The 22,168-nt window shown below is 41.1% G+C and overlaps 2 protein-coding genes across 2 annotated transcripts; one reads left to right on the plus strand and one right to left on the minus strand.

Moving 5' to 3' along the window:
• The first annotated feature begins 4,576 nt into the window (after positions 1 to 4,576).
• LOC145412484 (cuticle protein CP14.6-like) lies at positions 4,577 to 7,098 on the plus strand. Its single transcript, XM_080282365.1, has 3 exons — positions 4,577 to 4,626; positions 6,412 to 6,687; positions 6,864 to 7,098. Exons 1-3 carry the CDS (start codon positions 4,577 to 4,579, stop codon positions 7,096 to 7,098), a joined length of 561 nt encoding a protein of 186 aa, XP_080138491.1.
• Positions 7,099 to 11,174: 4,076 nt separating this feature from the next.
• Positions 11,175 to 14,500, minus strand: LOC145412585 (cuticle protein AM1159-like). Its single transcript, XM_080282492.1, has 3 exons — positions 14,492 to 14,500; positions 11,758 to 11,996; positions 11,175 to 11,409 (listed from the first exon to the last, which is right to left on the minus strand). Exons 1-3 carry the CDS (start codon positions 14,498 to 14,500, stop codon positions 11,175 to 11,177), a joined length of 483 nt encoding a protein of 160 aa, XP_080138618.1.
• Positions 14,501 to 22,168: the final 7,668 nt, after the last annotated feature.

Genomic DNA, 22,168 nt, shown 5'->3' on the forward strand with positions numbered 1-22,168 from the left:
AGGGTCCTTTAAATCAAATGGCGTATTTTCCATATTATTCTTGCCATCTCTAGACCTTTTTAATTGCGCTTCAGCGGGGACCTCTTATACTGAATGGGTAATGGAGACAACATCTGACCCCTCCAGTTCGAAAAGATTCACTATGAAATCTGTACGTATGGTTCATTCACTTTAGCTTGGAGGAGATTTTCCACAGCTCAGTGGCAGAATAAGGCAATACAACGGCCCTACATCCTCCCCATAATAGTTATTCGTGACCACCACAGTATTGTAGTGTTAATCTCTTTGTACAGCTAAACATTTAAGATGAAGAAATGGCAATTTGGCGCCAAGTTAAAGTGAAGAGAGTATACTGTGAATCAACCGAAAATTACATCATTTGGCTGAAGAGGTTAAGATCCTTGATAAATACGGATCAAGGCTGACTAATGGGTCTGCGTCTGTTTTTTATCGCTACAAGGTCTGGGATGGTTTACCCTGCCGTGGTTGAAACAACTCTATTATTCTCTTCCGTTTACAGTCGGACGATTTTATCCAACTGAATAAGCCAAAGGAACCTAAATATTAATAGTGCTCGGTAATACGGATTCAGGTTGATTAATAGGGCAGCATTGTTTTTTTTTTTTTTTTTTTTTTTTTTTTACGTTACAAGGTCTGGGATAGTTAACCCTTTCATGGTCGGAACATCTCCACTGTTCTATCCTAGCTAGCACCAGACGATTTTTTTTCTCTATAGGATGGACAATATGGTGGTAGTAATACTAAAATGAAAAAATATGCGATTGGACTGAAAGGGTCAGGAGTAACACAGTCTAAATGTCGCCTTTTTAATGATATGTCACGTATAACTGCTTAGAATAAATATGAAATACGAATGACTTCTAATAATTTATTACATTACATTAAGAGATAACAAACTGTAAGTTATTATTTACTTTCTCTGTACAAATTACTGAAGAGAGTGATTGAGCCTTGATGGGACTGAGGTAACAGCACTTCCACTTGCACAACTCACTGCACTGTGATAGAGCACGATGAAAAATAAATTACTGTATTGTGTGAAGTATGGATAAAGCATAAGTTACAAATTTACACTCTTTTTGAAAATCACTGAGGTGAGTGGTAGAGTCTGGATGGGGCAGCCACTTCCTCAGATGATGCCTCGGCAGCACGGGCGGCGGCGGCGTCCTCCTCAGCAGCCTTAGCGATTTGGTCCAGCACGAACTGGGGGATTTCGTGAGGGAACTCCGGAGCCACGGGCAGCAGGTCGGACTGGGGCTGATAGCCGTTCTCGTCAGCCACGAACCTCAGGTGAACTTCGGTGCCGTCGGGTGCAGTGTATCTGTGAGATAGTTTTACATTACAACCCTCGCATTGGTCTAAATAAGAAGTAGGCCCACATGTAAGGCGCTGTTTTTGCTGTCACCAGCCAAATTTATGCAAGTTAGGAGATGTCTTTATTGCAATGAGCTAATATCCTTTCAAGGTAGAGCGGCCTGAGATTCTAACATATTATCGTAGTATTCGGACAACAAAAACCAGTCTGCATTTTTACTCACGAAAATTCTCCAGCTTTCACAATGGCGTCGTCGGGACCATCAGGAGATCCAGACTGACTCACGACGATGCCATTGCCAGTCTCCACATCAAGGTTATATGTTCCATCCTCCTCGTGAACCCTGTCGTCCCTCAGGATAGGTATCACCTCAATCACCTCCTCGCTAGACTCCTCAGGCGGGGGACCATAACTGTACTGGGGGGCGGCGATGGCCAGAGCAGTCACGGCGGCGAAGATTGCCTGTAGAAAGAAACGATGATTAGCAGAGTGTTGCATGTTGCCTCAGGTTATTAGCAAGAACTTTTATGTAGCTTTAAGCCTTGAATCAGATTTTTTTTTTTTATACCCACAAAAAGAGGATTTCATTTGACCTAGACAAGGCCCCTTACGTGGAATGGGTAAATTAAGACTATGGTAAAAAAATCCCTCCATTGCAGAGCAAAATAATCAAGATACCCAAAATAAAAATTTACAAATTACAGCATTTGTTTCAAAAGATAATCATGAGTGAACTCTAAATTTCTGTTAAGGAAACCTTAAGAATAGTATGAATTATACTTATAGTCTTATCGGCTAAGGAGCTTATCTAGTACCTCTTCCTTACTTTTCTTATCTGGTATGTCAATATATTTTTTTATGCTGCTTTTGCAGTTTCTCCTCACTTTAAAGGATATATAAATACTTTATAGGAGTGTAATATTTCCTACTCTAAAAAACAAATCCCTGAGGAAAAGGTGTCAGATAGCCTTCTGTGCTGACAAAAGTAAGACGCTTTATTCTAAACTTGGGTTACTAACAAACTTCATAGTCAGTGTTTGGTATATCAGTGATGCTGAACCATGGCAGCCGACCCTTATATATACTGTATAGTCGCTGTGGCCCCGCCCGTGCTGACGATGACCTTGGCCATCCACGTCCACTGCACATACCAGTTCCAAAGAAACCCTGAGAACAGAGAGAGAGAGAGAGAGAGAGAGAGAGAGAGAGAGAGGTTTGCTCAGATCTATGAAGTGAAACCACGTTACCTGTGGCTTAATAAATGTGTGTATGACTTTCTCGCCCTTCTTTATTGTGCCTATTCGTGGTAATTCTTCCATTTTCTTACTTTCTCTTTCCTTGTTACTGAATTCTGACTTACTCCACCTTTGAATGGGAAATAAAGGTCATGATGATGATGATGATGATGGACATAGCATATTCATGTGGATTGTTTTGAAAAGTGAAACGATAAGGGAACTGTGTCCGAATATTATAAACCACAAGTTTACATTTCGTAATAGTCTGATTTCATTGTCAACTTAATTGTTGCAATGGATGAATTATTCTCGTGTACGTTTCAGTCTGTGAATGTAATTCCCACATCTCCAACATAATTTAATAATAGTGGGCACTGTTTGATCGGGTAATTTTTGTTAGCTTCAGTGACGATAGAAATGACACCTAATGCAAAGGTTAGAAAAACTGTAATTAACGTTTTTACTTCGAGACAGTTCTCCTGTACTGAATAAAATCATCAAGGGGTGGCAATAGTATCATACAAAAAAAAAAAAAAAAGAAAATTGGGTTCTGGGCTAAGTTAGGTGATGTTATTCGTCCCACTTTCAACTCCCACGCCCACCCTATTCTCCTCTTATAATGACGGTCGCCACAGACAACATAGTCAAACTAATAATCCAATGAATCTATTATTTCTCTTTCATGTTGCTCTCTCTCTCTCTCTCTCTCTCTCTCTCTCTCTCTCTCACACACACACACACACACACACCATTGACAAAATTATCAAGAGAAGTTTCCTTAAGATTCTTTCTTTAAAATCATACCGACATTCTAAAGGAAATGCTTCACTTAAGGAGATATCACTGATGCATTAGTGTTATATGATGTCTGTAAATAACTGTGTAGTCACTGATACGTATAATTTACTATGGACAGTTGAAAAGATCGTTTGAAAGCAGGAGTACACAGCATTCGATGAAATCATACAGGATAAGCCTTCTAAAAGTTATCATTTTTCGCTACCTTACATCATTGTGAAGCCTTGGGTCATTCAGTGCTTGATACAGACATTTTGATATTTCATAGAGATCAGCCAACACTTCACATCCCCTCACCAAATCTGTACATACAACGGAAGGGAGGAGAAGGTCCGAGAAACTTCCCGCCTAAGATCTTAGTCTTCTTTGGAGATTAACCCAGTGGACTGCAGGTTTACGGTGTACTTCCACCTTTGGAGAGATACGGAGATAACTGAGTGACATTTGTATAACCTGACAAAGGAGGCACCCAGTCATATAGGTGACACCACGGAAGACATCCCTCTCCAGCACCGGATGTCACGTTGCACAGTACATTCAACAGTGATCCAGATAAGCCAAATACGGTCTGCTTTCACCTTGGATATTGCAAATGGCACGTCGGAAATTTTAATAGCTGATCATTCTCATTAGATGCTTGCCTATATATTCCTTAAACTGGTTGTATCCCTCCGACAGTACTCACAACTCTTTTCTTCTAATCCAGCCAACGGCAGACTATTTTTTCCTCATTGTGAGTCATTTGAACCTGAATATTAAAAATACGGCTGTCATTGCCGAATTTAAAATTGTGGTAGAGATCTAGTGCTATCTAGTGGCAAACATTTCTTGTGAAGGCACACTTTATGTTAACATTCTGAATACGGTGACATCTCTTAGAGTTCATTCTTTTCGTCACCAAACAGATTTACCCAGTTTGTGGAAGGTTTGATTTTTTTTAACTGGAAGTATTTGGTGCAGTCTTCATTAATCTCTTCATTATGAAGGCACTCTCCAAAGGTGAATAGAATGTTTATCAGAGGCGGAACATGAAACATCATGTCCGCGTTCGAAGGGGTTAAATACTCAATTGCCTACCGAGTGTATTTCACAAAGTATAACTGACACACACAGGGAAAGGTAGTATTCAAGAAGTTACAGAAATTAAAACTGACCTTAATGGTCTTTCATTGTACCCACTTTATGTCATAAACACAACCATACCATGACAGCAGTTCTGAAAGAGACAGCTCGATCAAGTATTCAGTATGGATAGTGAGTACTGTTGCTTATGTGGTGACGTGTGAGGGTGTGTGGCATGTAGGAGGACTGCTGGGTCCCAAGGTGCAGACTATCAGGTTTATGGATAGAGATGGACACATACATCATAATCTATATGGTTAGAGAAATAGCAAAATAAAACAAAAAAGTCAGGGAGGTAGTTTATGGGTGGGGCTGGGCCTTCCCAGTCCTTGCAGTGGTAAAAAACGGATTGTTTCATTATAGTGTTTTTTTTTTTCCTGCCTTGAGGGAGATCCTTAACCCCTTTCAGCTTAGATAACGGGCAAGTGAGATTGGAGGTCCGATATGCCTGAAAACTAAGGAGACTCATGGCTAACTTATAAATAAGATAGCACTGTATCGGTGTACCACTAAGCTAATGAAAATAAACTGAAAAAAGATAAAAATGTGGGAAAGATATGATTAAAAGTGTACACCATCCATTCACCCATCTAGAATTTAACCCTCGAGTAAAACCATATTCTCCCTCCATAAAGAGTGAAGACTAATGCATACGTAGTGGCTGTGGTCAGGGTCAAGTTCAAGGTAAGGAGGGTTGGGAAGGTAAAGTTGGGGTATATAAGAAGTGGTGGCCATAGCCCAGCATCAGTCAACTTCTCATTTCCCACTATGAAGCTTGTGAGTAGAACTGGCACGTCTATATTGAAACTACTAAAATTACCTCCCTATTATATGATCGTTTTGGACAGTGTTCAGTCCAAGGTATAGAGAGGGGTGGACAGGTAAAGTAGGGGTATATAAGAAGTGGCGGCCATAGCCTAGCATCAGTATTTATCTCACTTTTCACTATGAAGCTTGGGAGTAGAACTGGCATATCAATGTTGATGCCGCCTAATACACGAGAAGTCACTAAGTACACGACCCTAATACAGTCACACTGGCTAAGGTTAAGTTCAGGGTAAAGAGGGCTGAGGAGGAAAACTAGTGATAAACAAGGAGTAATGGCCATAACTCAGCATCAATGCACGTCCCACTGCCCTCTTTGAAGTCTCTGAGTAGATCTGACACGTCCATAATAAAAAGTTTGAGTGACTTCGAGTTAACCTACCTAAAAATGTTTGCAATTTTTACTTAATATTTTATATATATTCATGTTCTGTGTGCTTTCCCAGTTTTCATTCCATTAACTCTTTCACTACGGTGACGTCCTTCTCATTTTATTCTAGCCCCATGTTGACAATTTTGCTCGGCTTTGGAGAAACTTTTCTAGCTGAAGAGGGTTATCTATAGCCTTCACTTACACCATCTCTACGAGATTTCTTCCAAAAGATAAATAAAATCGTCCGGAGGGAGCAAGAATATATCAACAAAATAATGTCACCACACTGAATGGGTTGAACAAAAAATTTCATCAGGATTCCATTCAGGTTTCATCTCCGGCACACTTTAGTATCAACAGATTCATTTCCGTATTTTTGAGATATACCTTACCAAGCTGTGTGCCGTCTAAATGACTGTCATAAGATGAAATATACTGTTATACCAAACAATTTCCATCTGTTGTTAGGGTACGGTAGGATACACAAACAGACAGAAAGCATAAATGTGGGCGAATTATCAGACAAGGTGCCCTGAGAAACGAGGACAGAATAATTTACATACATTCAAGCCTAAAGCCAGACTTCATCTCTTAATTAACATCAGAAGCCATTTATTCCTTTTTCGTCTGAGATACGCTTCACATACACCTACGAGGTAGAACCCATTTTCTGTATATCTACACATACATAAATGATAAATACAAGGCTATGGTTACAGTGCACAGAATTCTGACAAAATATGCTCCTCTATCCAGTTCATCCTCGCTGTCGTGGCCGCTGTGGCAGTTGCCGCCCCCCAGTACAGCTATGGTCCCCCGCCTGAGGATTCCAGCGAGGAGGTGATTGAAGTGGTGCCCATCCTGAGGGACGACAGAGTTCACGAGGAGGATGGAACATATAACCTTGATGTGGAGACTGGCAATGGAATCATCCTGACCCAGTCTGGATCTCCTGGCGGTCCCGACGATGCCATTGTGAAGGCTGGAGAATACTCGTGAGTACAAAAGACATGACTGTTCTTTGTTGCCCGATTTTTTGTCATCATATACCTTTCCAGTTCAATAGAGACCTCTCTTAATCTGAGTAAATTTGTCTGGTTGTAGCCAAAGTAATGTATATACTTCATTCTCACTAAAAGTTTTACTTATACTGTATTTAAATCTTTCTCAGCTACACTGCACCCGACGGCACCGAAGTTCACGTAAGGTTCGTGGCTGACGAGAACGGCTACCAGCCCCAGTCTGACCTGCTGCCCGTGGCTCCGGAGTTCCCTCACGAAATCCCCCAGTTCGTGCTGGACCAGATCGCCAAGGCTGCCGAGGAAGACGCTGCCGCCGCCCGTGCTGCCGACGCTTCCTCTGAGGAAGTGGCTGCCCCGTCCAGACTCTACCACTCGCCTCAGTAACCTATACAGTACAGTTCAAGAGATATTTGGCTCTTTATTTATTATATGTGCAATATAAAATAACTTATGTAATTAATGACACGAAATAAAGCTGAAACCGAATAATCACATTACTGTGTTAATCAATGACTATGAAATCCTCCTCACAAAAATCTCTTTTCCATTTATTGACAAATATCTTATCAACATCTCCCGTCTACCAGGCAGCTGTAAGCTAATTAAGCTAAGAATTATGTATTCCGCCATGTCACATGTATTTTTCATCGTTTCTTTTACATAATAGACAGATATTGCCAGATTCGTACATTACCTTCAGTGCTACTAATATTCCCATCTCCAAAAGTATTGAAATTCTTGGTGTCTCACTTAACAGTGCCCTCAGCTGGACTTCTCATGTCAGATCACTTGCTAAGGCCGCCTCAAAGAAACTTGGATTATTGTACAGAGTCCGTAACTTCTTCGCCGATGAGCAGTTAGCTATAATTTATAAGAGTCATGTGCGCTCTCAGCTTGAATATTGCTCACCCTTGTGGAATGGTTGTGGAGAGGTTGCATTGAGACAACTGGACAAAATTCAGAATAAAGCTGTTAGAATCATTAACAACCCTGCCATTACATATAAACTACCTCCCCTGCAAGTAAGAAGGAATGTTGCCTCCCTTGCATTATTTTACAGATTTTTTTTGGCAAGTGCTCAGACGAGGTTGCGTCCATGGTGCCGCCTTTCCATGCCTTCCCTCGTGCTACACGGGCATCTGGTAGCGCTCATGACTGGAATGTCACTCAACCATATTGCAGAACTTCTGCCTATCAGAATTCTTTCATTCCCCGAACTGCATCTCTCTGGAACTCGCTTCCCCAGAGTTGTTTTCCTCCAAATTTCAACCCACAGCTGTTCAAGTCTAACTGTTACAGATATTTAATGAATGGAGGACACCAGTAGTCTGGTGTATGGATTTTTTTTTTTCCCCCATTTGTTTTTCCTTCCTCCGTTCTGTTATTAAATATATATATATATATATATATATATATATATATATATATATATATATATATATATATATATATATATCCCACGGTCTGATTTTCCCTGTCCCAGTTCACTTCAACGCTGACCAACTTGGGCATCATTATAGTCCTACCATAATGAAGATAACTAAATCATTGATGTGTGCTCGTGCTAATTGTACCTGTTACATGTGTTTCTACTCTGCACTACATCCCAGCTGTTGATCTAGCCGTACAAGTAACTAGTTTCCCGTATCTATGGTATCCTTGCCTACTTCATTGCGATGGCGTACTGTAAAATTTGCTATAATTCAGATACCTTCAGACGCTTTCATTCAGCTCTGGAGAAATCTTACCAGCTGCAGAAGATGAATATAGCTATTACGAACACTTTCAAGACGACAAGGTTTCCTTAAGTTCATTGAAACCGTCTGGAAATGGCAAGATTAAAGAAAGAGATTAAGATTTAAGGGGATGGTAGCAACATTCTAGTGTTACTTCTCCTTCACTACCATTACTTGGAAGTGCGGGAAGCAAAATATACATGCAATAGCGCGCTAAACTATGCTTTCCCGTCAACTCCGTTACCCGGCCTATTGTGTTCATGAAAATCTCCACTCAGATTATAATATCTTTTCAAGGTATTTAAAAATGGGCCACACACTCTTCCACACGTCTTTCAATCCCTCAGATTCCTGGCTTCATCTCACTGGCCTTACCATCTGCACATATCTACTTCCAAAACGTTCAACTCTTGCATGGCTGGGACAACTCTAGTAGTGTCCTCCAGCTAACGTCAGGTACCTTGATTCAGCTTTAACAAGCTTGTAAGACCCAGAGAACACTAATACAATACTATCTCTGCTAACTTTCTCAGGCTCAAGAAACTTGCATCGTATTCTGACTAACGCAAAGAAAATACACATCTACTCAGTCTCGTCATTCATTTGATATGAAAACTTTAATTCGGTTGCTTACTACTATCTCTCTCTCTCTCCCTCCCTCATCCATGCTTTACCACTCACTTCAGTAACCATAGCAGTGCCATCTAATTATTATCAAACAATACTTATCTTTTACGTATTATTATTATCATAGCTTTTATGTTTTTTTTCTTTATGTGTCCGACTCTGGGCATAGGCTTCACAGCCTGCTCTCAAGGCCCAGTAGTCCTCCTACATACCATACGCCCCTACCTGTCACCACTTCGGCGCTAACACCCACCGTCCATATTGAATGCATGCTAGGGCTGTCTCATACAGAACTGGTGTGTTGGTATTAGCAAGGGTAATTTTAAGACATGTCGGCGGGTCTTCTGGTAGATCAGTAAAGTCTGTTTTTATTAACTTCAAATCCTTAAACTGTTCCCTGCCCCAGCTGGGATTTGAACCTGGGTCCGGTAGGACTACAAACCACCTCTCTACCGACTGAGTCATCGCCTCCCCTACAATGTGAATAATGTTGACAAATTACCTGACACTTAAATTATTGTAATAGAGAATAGCCTAGTCATATAAAGCAATCAAGGTCTCTTCCAATTTGTCCGCGACCAAACTCTTCTTTCATATTTAATACTACCTTCCATTTGCCCCCACACTTATAGTTGCAAACTGTTTCACGCCAGTGCATTAAATAACAAAACAATGAGCAATGACTTTCGAAACCCGGTGATATATGATCATCGCAGCCCAACAAGCTTTCAATAGAATTGTTTCATAACTGTATACATTAACAGCAGAGCCTTATTTTTATCTGGGACTGTAGGCTACTCAACGTTACCTTTACACACAAACATCTTTAGAGCTCTCTGCTCACTTATTGCAACGTTCCTTAGTGCCTGTATGAAAGTACTGTATTACTTTCTCCGTCTTCACATTTTTGAAACGTGATGAGAAATTGTTATAGCATTCTCCAGTAGTTTTATTTATGTATATGCCTGCCCCTTCAAGAACAACATGCGTGTGCAACGTTATATTGCATATGAAATACACTGACCATTCAGTAGGATTTGCCTTACGGGGAAAAAAAAAAAAAAAAAAAAAACAGCAGCAGCGCTCATTGTGAAACAGTCTATCACCTGAGTATTCGCTGAAAAGTCACGGGAAAAAGTTCGCCTACTATTTCACTGCTCCTTCGTGTATACTATAAGGTTTTCAGTATTATCACCCAAGACCTCCTTTGATGAAAAATACTTCACTATGTTCATATACTTCATGTTTGCCTGTTTTGTAAAGTATGTGATCGTCAGACAGTTCTGTCAATGCCACACTTGGTCTTTCTTATTACTTCAGGAGGAACAGCTAAGCTTACTTTACTATAGCGCTTTCACTTTAACCCAACTCTTTCCACTTTAAAATTTGGCCTGATATTGTCGTCTCTCCATTTTGAATGCCAAGCTGAAATAAAAGATTAGATATGAAATATAATGCTAATCATGAAGTGTTCGGGATAGGATGCAAAGCGGTAGTATTATCCATTTCTGCCGATGAGCTTGGGGAAATTAACTGAAAAAGCACGTATTCTAGGCCAGGTCAAGAAGTTGTGCTCTCCAAGATTCAGTTTACCTAAAGCAGTTGGGTCATGTCCAGAGAATCATACACGTAACATTTATTGCTCTAGAGTTAGTCTGACAGCTGTCATGGTCAACTAGAACTCAAAAGCGAACCAGAAACTTGGAATAATTTATTGTCCAAAACACATAGTAAATAAATACACGTTGAGAAACATATTTTAACAGCTTAACGTGTGCAATGTATCATAGTAGGGTACATATTGCTAAGAAGGGTGGTAGAGCTTAGGTGAGGCTCAAACAGAACTTTGATAAAGAAATGATGTAGGGAATGCTTCTTTATTGCATTAAATACAGAGGTAACTCAAGTTATTAATTTACTTTGTACAAATTACCAAGGTGAGTGATAGAACCTACAGTACGTGGGACTCAGGCAGTATCCACTTTCATCTAAACTACTCAGGGCATGTGATACTGAGACACGATGTAAGATATGTACACATATACTGCATTAAATATGGATAAAGCATAAGTTATTAAGCTACTTTCTTTGTACAAATTACTGAGGCGAGTGGTAGAGTCTAGATGGGGCAACCACTTCCTCAGAGGAATCTTCGGCAGCACGGGCGGCGGCGGCGTCTTCCTCGGCAGCCTTAGCGATCTGGTCCAGCACGAACTGGGGGATTTCGTGGGGGAACTCAGGAGCCACGGGCAGCAGGTCGGACTGGGGCTGGTAGCCATTCTCGTCAGCCACGAACCTCACGTGAACTTCGGTTCCGTCGGGTGCTGTGTAGCTGTGAGAGAGCATTATGGTGTAACTCATAGTGTTTTGGAGCCGCATTTTCGTCGTCCAAGGAGACTGTAATTCTTCTTCCTTGCAGTTTTTATTTTTATATATTACATGGAACTTTTCTCATATATAAGTCCTTGTGCTATCGACGTAGGAGAATAAATTAGGAGAGAATAATAATTGCAATACAATGAAATAAACTGGTTAGAAAGTTACGGGGAGCCTCCTTAACTGACGAGAATTCAGCCACTGGTTTCACTCTGTACCATGACTTATTCAGTCAGATGAATGATACCCACTAAACTACCGACTAGTGAATGCATAACATTTCTATAAACTACTGTATACTCACGAGTATTCTCCAGCTTTCACAATGGCATCATCGGGGCCCTGGGGAGATCCGGACTGACTCAGGACGATGCCATTGCCAGTTTCCACATCAAGGCTATACTTTCCATCATCCTCGTGGACTCTGTCGTCCCTCAGGATAGGTATCACCTCAATTACCTCCTCGCTGGACTCCTCTGACGGGGGACCATAACTGTACTGTGGGGCGGCGACAGCCAGGGCGATCACGGCGGCGAGGACTACCTATATTCGGAAAGTCAACAGTAATTTCTGTTCTGTTCTCTATTAATGCTATGAAAATACACTCGTGAGCCATATTTTTTTGCTTACGCATTGCCTATGTCTTTGCCTGAAGCGAAGTCAAAGCCAGCATTTCACACCGAACGAAGTTGGTGGTTCGAAACTTTTTTATACTTCACCAATTAAAGTGAATCAAAAACAGTTTTTGTTTAAGCTAGCAAAGCTTCCACCTTAGAACGAGCCAGCAGCTTTTCTTCTGTGTGAAATCCTGACTAGCACCTCCTTTCCGTCGTAACAAGATTAGAGTGCGAATAGATATAATGACTAGCAAGTATACGAAATATTAGAGTTGAGTATGAAAGTTAAAAGATCGCACGAACGTGTGTTAGTGCCCACATCAAGGTATGGATGTGAGGTTTTAGTACTACAGAGAATAGAAAATCGAGAGTAACAACAATGGACAAGGGATATTCGAGAAATGTGTGTGGAATGCTTACATTAAAAAGCATAAGATCTAGAGAGGCAACATTTGTGAGCCAATTCTTGACATTTCCCGAAATTTATTTATTTTCTATTTATATATCATTTCAGTACATGCGTTTGTTTTGTACTGGTATTTGTAGCTCTTATGAATAGACTCACAGAACAAACAGGCTTCAAGAAAAGCCCGAATCGAGCTGCTCCCTAATGTATCAGTGTTCAGGGCCTAATAATAAACGTTCCTTCACTGGATGGTTTCCTTGGCGTCTGCGGGTTCCGCGTCTGTCCTATGGTAGTTAAACGCCAGTCTTTTTTTTTTTCTCTCTCTCTTCGTCTATGAAAATGCTTTTAAAAGCCTAAATCAGTGATTCCTAATCTGTGTATTGATGCTCACAATTGTGCCGCCGTAATTTCTTTAGTGCTCCGCAAAGGATTTGCTGATGTGCAGTAGAGTTGAGTACCGTGATTGAACTGTTGTACGATGCTATTTATCCTGACTGAGGACTAATTCCGATTCATAGCAAAAAGGGAAGAAAGAAAAAAAGATTTAAAAAATCCTTCTGCAGTTTTCTACCTGTGATTGAGTGGTCTGGGTTTCTCATCTCTCGCTCACTAACATAAAACTTAAAAGGTTAAGACTGCTTAGTGCTGAAGAAGAAATGGGGATGTTCTTGTGCAGTGATCCTCCTAATATACAGCAGACATACAAATGCAGCCAAGCCCACATGTCTCATGAATAAGGTACAGTACGTTAATACTTTGATAAAAAGGGTATGTGTGCCGTAAATAAATTTTGTACCTTTTTAGTAGTACCCTCACAGTATAAAAATTTGAAAACAACTGTTGTTAAGAAAGGAGTTCCGTTTATAAAAGGGCAGAAGGGAGTATTGTCATACTGCATGTTCGTATGAAGAAAACTGATGTGGTTAGAGTGATGAATAAAGAGTATGCAGTATGTGAGTGAGGTTGAAAATGGGAGGCATTGCCAGAAAGTGGATGGATATGGTAACTCTGTGTGAGGAGGCAAGGTACAGTATTCTTTAAGACTAGGGAAATGACAGGTAATAGAGCTGGTTGGATGATTTGTATACGAAGCTGCAGATGACAATGATCTGGCACCCATCACTGAACCCAGTAGTCTACGAATGAATCTTTTCTGGCAGATAATGCGAATCGCAATGATACTGAACAATACTCTCCTCCCAAGCGTAGAGGTGGTTTTGCTTGTATGTATGAGTTATGGGTCTGGAGTTTGCTTGATGTGATGATGAGTGTGTGTCCCTTTTCATAAGGCGTATTGTTTCATCGCTCTCCTTCTTTGGTGCATTCTCTTTCCTACTTTTCCACAATTAGGAAGGAATTTGGGATGGGATGATGATGGTGAAGATGATTATGATGACTGAGTGACACTTGTACTCTCATACAGAAACGTTATTTACTGAGAAGTCAGACTTATTGTTCGAAAAAATTATTATGAAATACAATTACTGGGTCCCATTTTAACAAATCACAACACTACGATATCAAAACACGAAGAAGATATTCTATGTATTGTAGAGAGACCCATATAGACTGAAAGCTTATATCATTACTAGAGATAGACGAAGCACACGTAGAGAGTAAGACAAAAGTTTGCCTAATATTTCACCTCATCTGCTTCTCACTTTGCTCTGCTGACTAACATTTTTAACATGACAGAGGCTTGGCATGTTTTCTTGCCCACATATGAAGCTATTATAATGCGTCCCTGAGGAAGTTACAGACCAAGTTAAAGTATGAAGTAGATACTCTGGAAGAGTATATGAAATTTCACCCGGACTAAAACTGCCATCTCACCATCTTGAACGTTGGAGTTATAGTACAAGATTATCACTAAAATATGGTGCTAGTCACGAAGAGCGTTATGTAATGGAGGTATTACCGTAGCATTATCTTTTTCTACCACTGGGCTACGGAAAATCAGCTGCATAAGGACGAAATTTGGCCCAGGTTAAGGTGAACAAACTATAGTGACTTACGAAATTCATGCTGGCTTCTGTAGGCAGACTGATGATTGGCGCTGCTAGACATGCCTTATATATGTTCCCCTACCTGCCCTCTTCAGTGTCGTGAACTTGACCTTTCCCTAACCATCCTGGAAGCCTACTAATGGTTCCAGCCGAAGGGACGAAGGTTAACTTTTTGTCACTGGATAAAAAACTGCTGATCCAGTGTCGAAATATGCCTGAGGTGCTCCACATGTTCCTTAACTCGTTCAGTCAAATGACGTACTTCACTCCAGTCAGGCCACGACCGGACGATTTTACTCGACTTTAAATGTGATCTGTTGTAGTGAAGGAATTATTGAAGGCTTCATCTAACCTCTCTCATTCGAAAAATCATTCCTGATCTGGATAAGACTATTTGGAGATAGCAAGACTATACCTATAATGAAATATAAAGTCATTGTAGTGAATTGGTTGACTCGCTCTCTCTGATTATTTTTTTTCTTTAGTTTAATTTTGTTTCACACGTTTCGTTCAGCTGAGAAGAGTTACCAGTATACTATTTCATCTTAGGTAGGGTCCACATTTTCGTTCATTTGTAGCTTTTTTGCAAAAGTCAGTGCTAGAGAAAGAAAATGGTATAGCTCCAGATCCTTTCCGTAACTCATCTTCGTGACTGGCATCATAGTCTAGTGTTAATTTAATGTTACATCTCAGTATTCAAGATGAAAAGAAATATTTTGGGCCAAGTTAGAATAAAAAGAGTATATTAATGAGGTCACATAAGGCACTAAATCACCGCTCCTCTGAAAGATATCCCCCAAAATGAGTAAAATCGCCTGGTCGTAATAAGAAAAAATACATGTTATTGTAGCGACAGAAATAATTTTAGATGACTTTCTTCTCGGCATCAGTGGGGTGGTCCATATATTGTCTCACCCTTTTCCTTTAGATGGCCAGTTTTAGGGAAGGTTCATTTAGTGTTTTCTGTGTCAGCCATGCATCATTTTCTTCTTTCGATAGTAACCCTCATCATGTTTTACAGCGAGTCATTTCTGACTTCCATGAACTGACTGCTTGATTGGTAAGAAAAACTGGAATGCTTAAATAAATGCCTATCAAGTACACGAGTGGCATTAATCCAAAAAAATTTCAAATGATGCTAAGTCTCAGTCATACAACAGACTACGAAAAACAAGTGTCAAATTTACAATCCTTGTCCCCGTTTTAGTTCTAGGTACAAACAGGCTACAGTAAAATTAGTACTGTCACGAGACAACCTAAACATATGCACTCCTTGCACCAGTAGATTGAACCATTCCCCTCAACACACAAGGCATTCCGGGCCTGGGATGCAATATATGTGATGTAACCCCGACGAGAGCTGGAGAGCGACTCCTTCCGATGGTGATCGGTTATACAAAGGTTTCTCAATATTCTTCCTGTCGCCCGAAAAGAGGATGGTGGGATGCAGATATAATTTCGGCCTGCAGTCCATCGGATTCACATTCAACTGAGTCTGAGGGTGTATGTTCAGTACTACTACTGCTACTACAAGTATAAAAAAAACATCTTCAACCAAGTGGTCGATAGTTTCATACTGAGCCCTTTTTGCTGTTCATGTTTTTCATCATACTGTATAACAAATGTTCTTGAATAGAAAGTTTGCTGCCTGTGCTGTATAAAGTTCCTTCTTTGTGTTTTGAAAAAATCAACAGGTATACAGGAACATGAAAAGTCACTGTGATATTATATTCAAACGCTTCGTCCACTCCTTCGGCATGTAAAGACTGAATAATACAAGTTTTCTTACTCAAGTCTATACACAGTAAGATAACTATCGTAATAACTCCTCTGGAAAACAAACTGACGCAACAAACGAAAGGTTTGACAAGAGGCCTTTGCTGTATTCATCAAGATTCCAGTGGATACTTCTTCATTATTCAAAAATGACTTTTTGCACACGCTCACATTTTTCAGCCCTTCTGATACAGCTCACTGGCCCACCTTTTAAATTTTTCTTATTGTTGTTATCACCCTGTATTATAAGACAAAAGAGAATCTATTTATCTATCTATTGCCTCAATCCCGTTTGGGGTGGCCACAAACAAAACGCCTCCACGTCACCCTGTCCCCCGCCATTTCACTGCCCTGCTCCCAACTCACACCCCCCTCTCTCATATACCTCTCCACCCCATCCCTCCATCTCATCCTCGGCCTCCCCCTCCCTCTTCCCCCCTCCAACTCACTCACATACACTCTCTTCGTCAGTCTTTCACACTCCATCCTCTCCACATGGCCAAACCACCTCAGTGTGTTCCTCATAACGCTTCCTATCACATCCACATTGATGGAATAAGTGCACGTCTTGAGTTCGTTCCCCCTGCGTGTTAGCAGGCAAGAACACTGACAGTAATTCAGGCTTGCTAGCCTCGTTCCATAGTGTGTACTCTTTGCGTGTACTGTGCACGTTAGGGGAAAATTACTTCCAGGAAGAGCGCCACGTGAAGAGAATGGATAATGAGAGACTAATTAGGGGAGTGTATGTGACTAAAGTAGAAAGCGGAAAAGGGGAGAGAGAGGTATAGGTTGAGACTGAGGGATGAGATGGAGATGTATTTAAATAAGGGTGGTGTGAATTGCAGAGAGGGCAGCCCAATGGCCGAGGATAGGGTAACACGGAGTCTATTCGTTTGTAAGCCCTTCCTCCGGGATTAAGGCATCTGACCATATATAAACAGACAGACGACTGCTGCGTCCAGATAATGCACCTTTACCTTCTATTGTATGTTAATTGTACTGTACCTTCGTAATATCGACATTGACCTCATAAGTAAAGTACATGATATTATTAAAGCGACATATGCCGAAGTATAATGGAAAGGAAAGTGAAAAAAAAAAAATCCTAGGCAAAACAACGAATACAGACTTAACGCATACGATCGCATTCTCGTAGGCTCAGGAGGCTCCCTAAAATATCTTTCTAATAAATTTATTTCTACATGTGGTACATTGATGTTTTCTTTTAAGGTATCTGTTCAGTCTGTGCCTTTATTGGAAGAGTGTAATATGTATGAAAATACTGAGGAATAAGCAAAACATATCGCTAAGAAGCAAAAGCTACAAAACCTGCTAGGCTAACGATGGATACAGGTCTGACTCCAAGATGTTGTAATATCCCCAAGGCAGGCCCAGGCTATTTTTTTTTTTTTTTATGTGGTTCACCTTCAGGAGAAAGTACCAGCCTTGCCCTTCCATCCCCCAGCACCCCTCCCTCCTTCAACCGTCTCGTGGTCGGAGCAACTCTAGAACTATATTACAGTAAACCGCAGATGATCTTATTTAGCCGGGTCATAGGAGACTAAGAGTGATAATATTGTCCTTCCATCTCCTGCCACCCCTCACTCCTGTAGCCTTCTCATGTTCGGAACGGCGTTAATGGTCACTTCCAGCTTACTCTAAACGACTTTCTTCAGCTGAGTAAAGAAAAGGGGTTAACTTTCTCTCTTATGATTTAATCATAAGAGAGCTAGAAAGTTAACCCCCTTTCTCCGATAAATTATATTTCTTTTTATTTTTGTTAACCCAAGAAGATTATCGTTTCATCCTAGAAGAGACTTTTCGAAATGAAAGGGTTAAATACAGCCTTCATTAGAAATCGTTCAAGTCGACAGATATTTCGTAAGCCGAATACAGTCGTCTGAACTTGGCCAGAGCAGTAGCAGTAGTAGAGTAACTCCGGTCTGTCTGGCCGAGCAGTCCCATCAATCAGAGGCAGCAAGCAACCGTCCCTGCAGGGGCATCCCGTACAGTTAACCAGTGTAGCTCTGGAACAAACGGGGAAGAGTTTGAAATTTGACTCCTGGACTGACCACGCATTTGCATCTCTCAAGCCAGCTATCAGGGGCACCAACCTAGGCTCCACATCATCCCGTTATTTGGTCATATGCGTATCATCCAGCGTTAGAAATGCTTCCCTGGGTTACAGGAAACCATTAGGTTTGTTACTCAGTGTAGAGTCACCTAAAGACAGCAGTATATTTAGTAAATTGACGATGGGCGCCCCCACCTACCATCATAGATCCTATTATAGTATGGATAACTCTCTTATCCTATTCCACCGAACGCCTCACGATTTCTTACATGTATACAGTATAAAGAAGGATGAGAATTCTAATCACATTTTGCCTTGCATCTTTCGGATGCGGAAAAGAAAAGCAACTTGGTGAGCCTTCATATAAAACTTTTTTTTTGTCTAAGTGATGTGTTGATTGACCCATTTGACTGGGCATGGTGTTGATAGTTCTGACCCATTTCAATGGAGATGATATTGACAGTTCTCCCTCTCTTGCTTTTTTCATTTTCCTTGTTTTCTATACCCTACCACAATCCATCCTTGGTAAGGGTGAAGGACCAGGTTGATGTTGTTGATGGTGATGATGGCGGTGATGAGTACAGTTCTAAATGTACTAAAATTTACTTTACTATAACTTTGGACCTCACCCTGGACTGCTTTTTCTTTTCTTCATTTGCAATTCATTGAAAACCCCAACGTTCTGTGGAGCCATATGACTGAAGACCCGACAGGAATGAGTAGAATACTATAAGTACATGTAAACTGTCAAATACAGGGTGAAACAGCTATTGTCGACACAGCAAAGCAGTGATATAAAGGAAAAGAAGTTTACAACCCATAGTTTTTGTGTCCGATTCTGAGCATAGACTTGATACCCCTTTCCTTCAGGCCCAGCAGTCCTCCTACATGCCACACACCTTTCCATGTCATCACTTGGGCAGTAACTATCATTCATATTAAATTCATGCTAAGGCTATCTTATTTACGACTGGTGTAATGATCTGAACTAATAACTGTAACTAAATGGAGAGGAGAGAGTGTGAGAGAATGGGAGTATGGATGGGGTATATGTGCAGGAGTAAGTGAGAACGAGAGGGCAAAAGAAGGAGTGTGTATTGTTGTGAGTAAAAGGTGGAAGAAGAACATAAGAGAGAATATATTAGTTGGGTCAAGGATTGTGTGGGTGAGATTAAAAGTTGGAATACAAATGTGGGCGATGTGTGCGTGTATGCGCCAACGAAAGATCGTGCAAGCAGAGTGAGAGAAGAGTTCTGGACAAATGTAGAAGTGTGCATGGAAAAGTTTGGAAGGAAAGAGAGAGTGTTTTTGATCGGTGATATGATTTGTAAAGTAGGGAATGTGAAGGTGAATGGAATAGTTGGTGAGTGGGGTGTGCCTGCTGAGATAGATGAGAATGGCAGTGCGTTAGTGGACATTTGTGCCGGGAGGGGGTTGGTGTTAGCCAATACTCTCTTCAGGCACAAAATGATCCACAGGTATACATGGCGAGTGATGAGAAGGGCGGGTGGTGAACTGAATGAAAGGAAGGCAATGATTGATTATGTGTGTGTGAATGAAAGGATGCGAAGATGTGTAATGGATGCAAAAGCTTATAGAGGTTGGGGGAGTGGACTTTCTGACCACTACTTGGTGGTGGCCAGAATCAAGATCCAAGTTCATTCATTCATTCATTCATTGCCAGACGCCATGTATCCCAAACGGGGTGGCCAAGGGCTTAGAGTTAATTGTTTTACAGGGAGGGGCACTAATCCTCCACCAACCCCACTTGACACGTAGGGAGAAGTAAGATGGAGAAATAGAAGAAGGGAAGGACGGAAGGAAGGAGTAGTTGCAAGGAAAGTGGAAAGGTTACAAGAGGATGAGAAAAAGGCAGAATATAAGAGAGAAGTGGCTTCACATAAACGCATCCGATAGAGTCAATCGGGTCGCTGTCACGTTAAAAAGGAGTCCAAATACCTGATCATGCACTTCCTCTCACAACATTCATCCAACCAGCTCGATCTCTTGTTAGTCCCCTAGCCTTACCGACTTCCATACCTATCTTCCACACACACTCATCCACGATGTCTCTCCACCTTGTTTACCTACCTCGTCTCCTCCCTCCTTCAGATGCGCTCAGATACACCATTTTCAGCACTCTATTGTTATCCATTCTCTCCACATGACCATACCATCTCAGTACACTCTCATCGATTCTGGTGTCCACAGACTTCTTCACTCCACATCTTTCACGAATCACATTTTTTTGTATCCTGTCCATTCTCTGTACTCCTCATACATTCCTCAGCAGCCCCATCTCCACTGCTCTCACTCTTGACTTTTCATTTTCATGCCACACCATGGTCTCATATCCATATGTAGTTCGCACTAACCCTCCATGTAAGCCTCGTGCAGACGCAACACTTTAGCCTCTGTTTCTTATCAAGGTCTTCATAGCACCAGCTTCATTCCTTCCTTATGCCACTCTACTTTCCACTTCCTTTGCACATTTTCCTCTCTTTTCTATCACTGTACCCAGGTATTTGAACTCTTTCATCAATTCCAGTCTCTCTCCATTCACTGTAACATCACACTGGGAGTCATCTCCACTCTCAATAACCATCACTTCACTCGTTTCTACGGTTTCTCTCAAGGCACGAAGCTCACAGATATCGGCAAAACTTTGCACTAATCTACCTAGTTCTTGTCCGATATTTGCAAGCAGTACTGCATCATCAGCATACAACAAATTTTAAATAATCCATCCATCATCATTCATGACCAACTCCATCCCTCTCTCCTTTACTCGTGTTTTTACTTCTCTCATCACCCCATCCATATATATATTGAACAACCATGGGGACATCACACAACCTTGTCGCACGCCCACACCGATCGTGAACCATTCACTTAGATCCCCATTTACCCTTACGCATGCTTCACTACCGTCATAAAAACTTTTGACGGCACATAGCAGCTTACCAACTACACCGTATATGCGCAAAACCTTCCATAATCCTTCTCTGTCTACTTTGTCATATGCTTTTCCCAGATCCATGAATGCCATAAACACCTGCTCAAATGCCTTCTCCACTATCTGTCTGACTGCAAATATTTGATCCACACATCCTCTCCCACTCATAAAATTACCCTGTTCATCAATCACTGGGACCTCTGATATCTCTCTTACTTTCTCTATAATAATTCTTCCATGTACCTTCCCTACCACACTCAATAAACTTATGCCACGATAATTCTTGCACTCACTTCGCTCACCTTTATTTTTGCACAGAGTACAGTCACGACCATTTTCCACTCTGCTGACACAGTTTCACTCATCCATGCCTTCTTACATATCTCCAACAAGCACTTCATTTCACTCTCTCCACTGCACTTTGTCATCTCTGCATACACCTCATCGACCCCAGCTGCTTTCCCATTTTTCAGCCGATTCACAGCGTTCTTCACCTCTGTGAGTGTCACATTTCCTGGCACTGCATTCTCTACACACCCCCAAAATCAATCATGTTTACAGCAGCTCTGCTCTCTCTGTTCCATTTCATCAGGCTTTCAAAATATTCTTTCCATCTGGTCCTTACTTCATCCCCATGAGTTAATAATCGACCACTTACATCCTTCACACTTTTACATTTCTTTCCGCTTTCACTTCTACATTCTTGCACCTCTTTCTAGAATAACTTCCTGTTTTCAGAGTAGTTCGCATTCATTTTTCTTCCCAATTCATCATTTACCTCCTTCTTTTTCTTCTTCACTAGTCTTACATGATTCTTGCCCTCAGTATATTCAGTTCTTATTTTAACTGAACCCCTACCATGTAACCACTCTAGCCACCT

The sequence above is a fragment of the Coenobita brevimanus genome, chromosome 93, assembly GCF_032717465.1.
Source record: "Coenobita brevimanus isolate Jiangsu-jjx chromosome 93, ASM3271746v2, whole genome shotgun sequence".
NCBI lineage: Eukaryota > Metazoa > Arthropoda > Malacostraca > Decapoda > Coenobitidae > Coenobita > Coenobita brevimanus.

Excerpts from the sequence above, each read along its gene's own strand:
- LOC145412484 (XM_080282365.1), top strand. The coding sequence starts at position 4,577 with ATGACAGCAGTTCTGAAAGAGACAGCTCGATCAAGTATTCAGTATGGA. Across the intron at positions 4,627-6,411 it reads TCAAGTATTCAGTATGGATA|TGCACAGAATTCTGACAAAA; the intron begins GTGAGTACTGTT and ends CTATGGTTACAG. Across the intron at positions 6,688-6,863 it reads GTGAAGGCTGGAGAATACTC|CTACACTGCACCCGACGGCA; the intron begins GTGAGTACAAAA and ends AATCTTTCTCAG.
- LOC145412585 (XM_080282492.1), bottom strand. Across the intron at positions 11,410-11,757 it reads GTGAAAGCTGGAGAATACTC|CTACACAGCACCCGACGGAA; the intron begins GTGAGTATACAG and ends GCTCTCTCACAG.